Source organism: Grammomys surdaster, unplaced genomic scaffold, assembly GCF_004785775.1.
Source record: "Grammomys surdaster isolate TR1022 unplaced genomic scaffold, NIH_TR_1.0 332361, whole genome shotgun sequence".
Classification (NCBI taxonomy): Eukaryota; Metazoa; Chordata; class Mammalia; order Rodentia; family Muridae; genus Grammomys; species Grammomys surdaster.
The window spans coordinates 23,564-29,999 of record NW_021627618.1 but is presented as its reverse complement, the minus strand read 5'-3'; the positions used below and the strand labels follow the sequence as shown (position 1 = coordinate 29,999).

Sequence of the window (6,436 nt, the reverse complement as noted above, 5' to 3'; positions counted from 1 at the left end):
CTTCATCCCCCACTGCACGGGCTCATGACCCTTCATCCCCCACTGCATGGGCTCATGACCCTTCATCTCCCACTGCACGTGCTCATGACCCTTCATCTCCCACTGCACGTGCCCATGACCCTTCATTTCCTGCACATTTTAGGATGAAAGGAAAAGGAATACTTCTCAGTGCCGATGGCCCTCACAGGAATGTGCTGAAAATAAAACCACCCATGTGCTTCACAGAAGAAGATGCAAAGTTCATGGTGGAGCACCTTGATGGCATTTTAACAGGTTGGTCCATGATCTCTCTCTTTTCTCAAAAGCTCTTCAATGCACTCTTTCTGGCCTTCTATTCACAAGGGACATGGAGCAAGGGAAAAAATGGATAACTTTCCCTTCAAACTAGAATCAGATAGCTGCAAAAATAAAAGGCATGGACTCTCAAAATTTTTTTTATTTCTAGTCATGAAACTCCAAATATAAGTTTTTGGCAAATTAGCACATTGCTGTTATTGCTTGTTAGTTGGGGAGGAGTATTTGTTGTTTATTTTGCTTTTTAGACAAGGTCTTGCTGTGTAGCCCAGGCTAGCCTTAGATTCCTGATCTTCCTCTTCCAGCCTTGTGAATGCTGAGATTACAGGTGTACTCCATCATGCCTAGTTCACCCTGTTCTGCTAACCATTTCTCTTTCCTTTAGACAACAACTATGGTTTTTTAAGCTGTGTGTCTGCTCTGTGTCTCTCGCTGCTAACAATGCATAGTTCCAGCATTGAACTATTCAGATATTGTATCAACTTCTCTGGCAGTGCATGTCCATGAGCCTGGCTACTGTTCAGGTGATAAGGCATAAGAACAATAAATAGATCCAATGTGCTGCACAGCAAGACCCCGACTCAAACAAAACTCAGAAGGCAAAAGATATCTGAAGTATTTTTTTAATAAAAAATACAAAGCACAGATAAATAGTTTTTGACCATCTGCTGAATCATTTCACTTTGGATTTTTTTTCCCTCTTCATGTTGAAGAATGCTTCAAATATTAAAGTTTTTTTATCTGTTTATGTTTATTTTAAGGACTTTCATTTGTCATTCAGAACTCTGGCCCATCATAGGGATTCTATCTTCTGCTCATTCAGATTATGCAACTGAATTAACTTATTTTTCTGTTATGAACATAAATTGCATTGGAAAGTAAATAAACACTGTAAAATGGTATTGAAACCATGCAACTGTTGAAATATTAGCCCATTTTTATTACAGCTTGGTCTTATTCATATTTATAGAAATGTATTCAACCTCACTGCTTGGTTCTGTCAACTGTTGTTAAGATATGACAAGAAGCCACAAATGAAGACATCAGAGATCATTAATGTTTGGAAGTAGGGTCTCTCTTTGGACTCAGAGAACATACTCACACCCAAACCTGTCAGATATCCTCCCAAGCTGGTGTGCCCTGTGATCCTGCAACACCAGGTAGAAGGGTGGATTCCTGTCACCCAAGCTGATCCCACTAAAAGTAAACTGAATGACATCACTAACACCCCTGAAGAACTGGACTGTATGAACCAGACACAGACAAAATAGACTCAGAGCCATGAACAAATTAACAGTGAAAAACAAAAATCAAAATGTGAACTGGAGCTGGAGAAATGGCTCAGCAGTAAAGAGCACCAACTGCTCTTCCAAAGGACCAGGGTTCAAATCCCAGCATCCACACAGTAGCTTACAACCATCTGTAACTCCAGTTCCAAGGGATTCACCATCATCCTCTGGCTTCAGCATCCAAGGGCATAGGCATGCACATGGTGCTCAGACATCCGTGTAAAGAAAACACCCATACACATAAATAGTAATAAAATAATTCTTAAAAAATGAAAGCCAGCAATTCTAATAGTAATATTTTTTACAGACATTACATGCCTCTTCTCTAGTTCTTATTAAGTCTTTATATTCCTAGACAGTATTTTCTTTATTATATTGATCTAACTTCTCTTTATCTTCTTTGATTTAGTTTTAGAAGAAGTCATGGACTCCAAGAGTGGGATTGTGATCTCTGAGAACACAGCTTGCAGAACAAAGGTCAGAGGTGGCTGCTTTGTGTTTAAGGGGAGCTTAAAGCATTGGGGATTGCTTTTTTCATAAACAGTGACCATTAGAACAAAAGCAGCTTGTGCCAATGATCATTGCAATTTTGAGGGTACAATTAAGTTCCCAGAGCCAATGGCATATCATCTGCAAGAAATGAAACCAAATCACCATGCTCACAGGTTTATTCTAATATAAAAATATAAATAAAAACAAAGGGACTCTCTCTTCTGGCCTTATAAAGACAGCTTTCAGATATGGGGAAGACACTTACAAATGGCCAGAGCTTTCTCATATCGGCTCAGAAAGCCACCTGCAGTCAGCTCTGGTTCCCAATGCCCTTCACCATCTACCAGAGCCTTGGATGCATGGTTCTGAAACACCAAAAATTGCTTCTGAAGTGAGCTGACGTGGAAGCTTCCAGGGCAGCCTGTGGGATCCCAGACAGTGAGTGGCCTAGTTTCCACTCTTGATGCGCTTCCAGCAGAGGGCTTTTCCTTTCTCTTCTTGACCTGCCTGTGTGTGAGAAAGAGTACCCAGGCCTGGAAGCAGAAAAGCAAACCCTTGCGAGGCTTTGCTGCATAATTTGTTATTTGTTTATAGCTTTGATGGCAAGGGAACATTCAGTGCCCAGAGCCTGCCTGTGCACCCAGCACAGTCAGCAAAGTCTTTTTCGTGGTTTAAAAAAAAAAAAAAGTGGGGGGTGTTTGAATGGGAGCAAATGATTTCTAACAAGACACCCTCTGTCTCTTCACACAACACAAAGCAGTCATAGGGACCCACTATTATCAAAAGGGTAGGAAGAGTTTATCAAATCTAGGTCAGAATCCCAGCTACAAAATGGCTTTGCATAGCACTGACCAGGATCTTGCAAAACCAAGGGTTGGTGAGGCCTCATACCCGGAGGCTAGTCGAGTCACTGCGCAGGTATTAAAGTTTGTCCTAGAGTCTCAGAATTGCTGTTGACATCACCTTTCAAATGTCTGGTATCTAAAGAGGTTGGGTGTTTGAAGAGGTGGATATCCACGGAAGTTTTGTGGCCCTGTCTTTGCAGATGCCTAAGGAAGTACATGTGGAATTGCCCAACCTCAGTACCACCAAAGCCAGAGAAATCCACAGCGGAAAGAGAAATGGTGTATGCTCAGACCAACATGCCCTGCTCGGCAAAAGACTCAAGACATGAGAGCCAAGTGTTAAACAGAGGATAAAGATCCAGGGATACAGAGAGCAAGGGGATGCCTCTCACCTCTTAGACATCCTGTAAATTACAATCGTCAATCTGCCTAACTTGTACATTAAAAGATGGACTAATAATACCAATAATCAAAGTGGTAAACTATGTCAACATTAGTAATGGAGCCTCTTGCCTGGTAATTCATTGCCTGCAATTCTGAAGTTATTTATTCTTCTAAGTAGAGTTTTCTATTGCAACGAAGAAGCGGGGCACCTTGCTTCTCGTGATGCAATGTTTGAAATTAGAGAAACAAGTGAAGACTGTTCTTTCACTTCAGAGAGTTAGCATGCTAAAGTATTTTTAATCATGAGAAATACTCTAAACAGTCAATATATAAACTATTATTTATAAATTGTAATAAAATAAAAGATGATATAAACAAAAGTGAAGACTATAAAATGCAGAGAGCATTGTAGGTTATGGTGGAGAAATCTAAGTCATTCTGAAAGGAAATCACAGAGCAGAGAGGAAAATGGCGAAGAACAGCGGTTGGTAAGAAGCCTGGTTACTTACCATCCTGTGGGAACTGAAAGGGGACACATATACACAGACACACTTGCATGAGGATGCTTCTAGAATGACAGAAGCAGCCAAATCCCAGCATTCAGAGTTGGGAACTTTGGTTCTGGCTACTCACAGGCCATGTCATCTTGACCAAGTTGCTTACCTACCAGGTAAGAATGGTCCCTCCTCTGAACATCTTATCTTCCCCGAGTTCATTATCACCTGCATCCCACATATCCTAAATTAGCTCTGTCTGACCTGTATCTCTCCATCGCCTTCCTACTAGTTGTTAAACTTGCTGGTTTGTTCCTATTCCATGAAGAAGAAACAGTAACTTTTCTATGCCTGTTTACTGCTAACTGAGTGAGATGTCTTCTTGGGAGTATGAGCCTGTTCTTTGGATAATAGTATTTTAGGGGACCCCTTATCTGTGGGTAGCACATGTGGAAGACCTTGAATTGTGGTACTGAGAGTCTGTTTAAAACAAAAACAAACAAAAAAACAACAAAAGACAAGGCAAACTAAAGAACCATAAAGTGTTAATTCCTAATGGAACAAACCACTGGTCCTAGTGGAAAAAAAAGGGCGGCCTCTGTAGTAAGCTTTCCACAAGTTGCTGGTTGCCTCTTCAAAGAGTAGTATAATTATCAGGGGCTCAACGTTGTATTCTGCTTCAATCAGCCTGGGTATTAATAAGGGCATTGGCAAATTGGTCTTAACAAGGAGGAGCCTAGGCTGCTGGCCCACTTGTTGCCTTCATCTCCACCTCCACATGCCTGCTGCTCATGACACCATCATCATTTGCCTGCTTGAATGGCCAGTGTGATGTCTGTAGTGGATGCTTCTGGTAGGCAGTAAAAGGTGAAACAAAAAAATCGTAGCATGGAGTATTCATGCAATATAGCCCTTTCCATGCCTGTGACCCATATCTCTTTTGTTCTAGTACTTTCGTGTTCCTGGACAACTAACTAGACCACTTATGCACTCCTATCATTTCTTCCATGCAAGGCAGATGCCCACACACACCACTCAGAGCTCTGCCTCCAGGAAACTTTTCCATAGCCACTCTTTCAAGACCTCATTGAGAATAACTATAAAGCAGCCAGCAGGCAGTGTCAGAAATGGCAGATCTTTGAGTTTATCCCGTTATCTTAACCAAATGTGTCTTCCCAGTGCCACCAGCATACTGTTATCTTCTGAGGGGAGCATCTCTGGCACATCCAGCTGCATCAGCTTAGGGGTATCAGCAATGGATCACCAGGATGTTCTGCAAAGTACCCAGATGGTCCAACCCTAAGTTATAACAGCCTAAGTTATAACAAAGGGCATAATAAATAAATAAATAAGAATAAACCTGATTCCAGGGCACATTGTAATCCTTGAGATGAAGAAGTAGACCCAAAACAAATCCTGGGGCTCAGTGGCTAGCCAGTCTAGCTGAATTGGTGAAGTCCAAGTTCATCGACAGACTCAAATCTGTGACTCCAGTTCCAGAGATCCAATGCCCTCTTCTGGCCTCCAGGGGCACTGCAGGCTTGTGATACGTATATATGCAAGTACTTGTACATGCACATAAAAATAAGCAAATCTTTGAGAAAAATTAAAGTGATGAACAATGGAAAAAATATTGGCCTATACACACACACACACACACAGAGAGTCCTTTGGATTTTTAAGAGAGATATTAATGCCTTTCATTGTTTTATGTAGGCTGAGTAAAGAAAAAATGTGTGTGGAGGGAAAGCTTTAGGGTTCCCAGATGGCCTTTTGCACTGTAGAAACGTGTATTCTACAAGCCAAGGAAACTATGGTCAACACAAAACCTTCCCAGTATTTATTCCTTAAATGTCATGTATAATTTACTACGTGGTCACCTGTACTTCCTCTGTAGCAAGGTCTTATGTTAGAAACTCAACTGATTTCTCACTGTAGTGTGTTCTGCATGTAATCACTCTTGGAAATTTTTGAGATATGTTATATGGCCTATGATCTGTTTTGTTTTTTAAAATACCACATACATTTTGAAAGGAGGTAAATTCTGAAATACTCTAAATGCGACACAGAAGCCAATTTTTAGAGTCAAGTTTGTAGTGTATCAAGTGTGTGGTGAAGATTTTGATCACGTTATTGAGAGATGTGAATAAAATTTTCCCACAATGCATGTGAGTTTACTATTTCTTTATAATTCTATCAGTGTTTACTTTCCATAAATCAAAGTACATCATAAAATGTGAACAAATGTATAACTATAAAATATTCCTGGAAAATAGTCTTTATCTTATTTGCAGCTTATATGTTCTAAATGTTATAGAAGTTCCTCTTTTAAACTTGGAGAGCTGTGCATTTTATTCAGTCTGGAAGTCTTTGCTTTTTCATTAGAGCATTTATAGTTAATGTAACTCTGGTGTGTGCTTTTAAATATATGTTGTTGTATTAATGATCATTTTTCTTCTTTTCTCCATTCTTGCTTTCTTTCAAATTCATTTTAGTGGTGTTTTGTTTTACCATATGCTTACCCCAAACACACAATCTTACAAGTTACATGACATCTAATCCATTTTTCAGGAGCTTCTTGGCAAATTGCAGCATCTTTTTCCTGGTCAGTGCAAGAACTTAAGAGCAGTTTTGTTTC

The 6,436-nt window shown here is 40.2% G+C and overlaps 1 protein-coding gene across 1 annotated transcript; it reads left to right on the top strand.

Annotated features, from left to right (window-relative positions):
* The first annotated feature begins 6 nt into the window (after positions 1 to 6).
* LOC114616520 (ethanolamine-phosphate phospho-lyase-like) lies at positions 7 to 5,965 on the top strand. The gene is made up of 3 exons (XM_028761963.1): positions 7 to 273; positions 1,993 to 2,060; positions 3,121 to 5,965. Exons 1-3 carry the CDS (start codon positions 144 to 146, stop codon positions 3,247 to 3,249), a joined length of 327 nt encoding a protein of 108 aa, XP_028617796.1. The 5' UTR covers positions 7 to 143; the 3' UTR covers positions 3,250 to 5,965.
* The last annotated feature ends 471 nt before the right edge of the window (positions 5,966 to 6,436 follow it).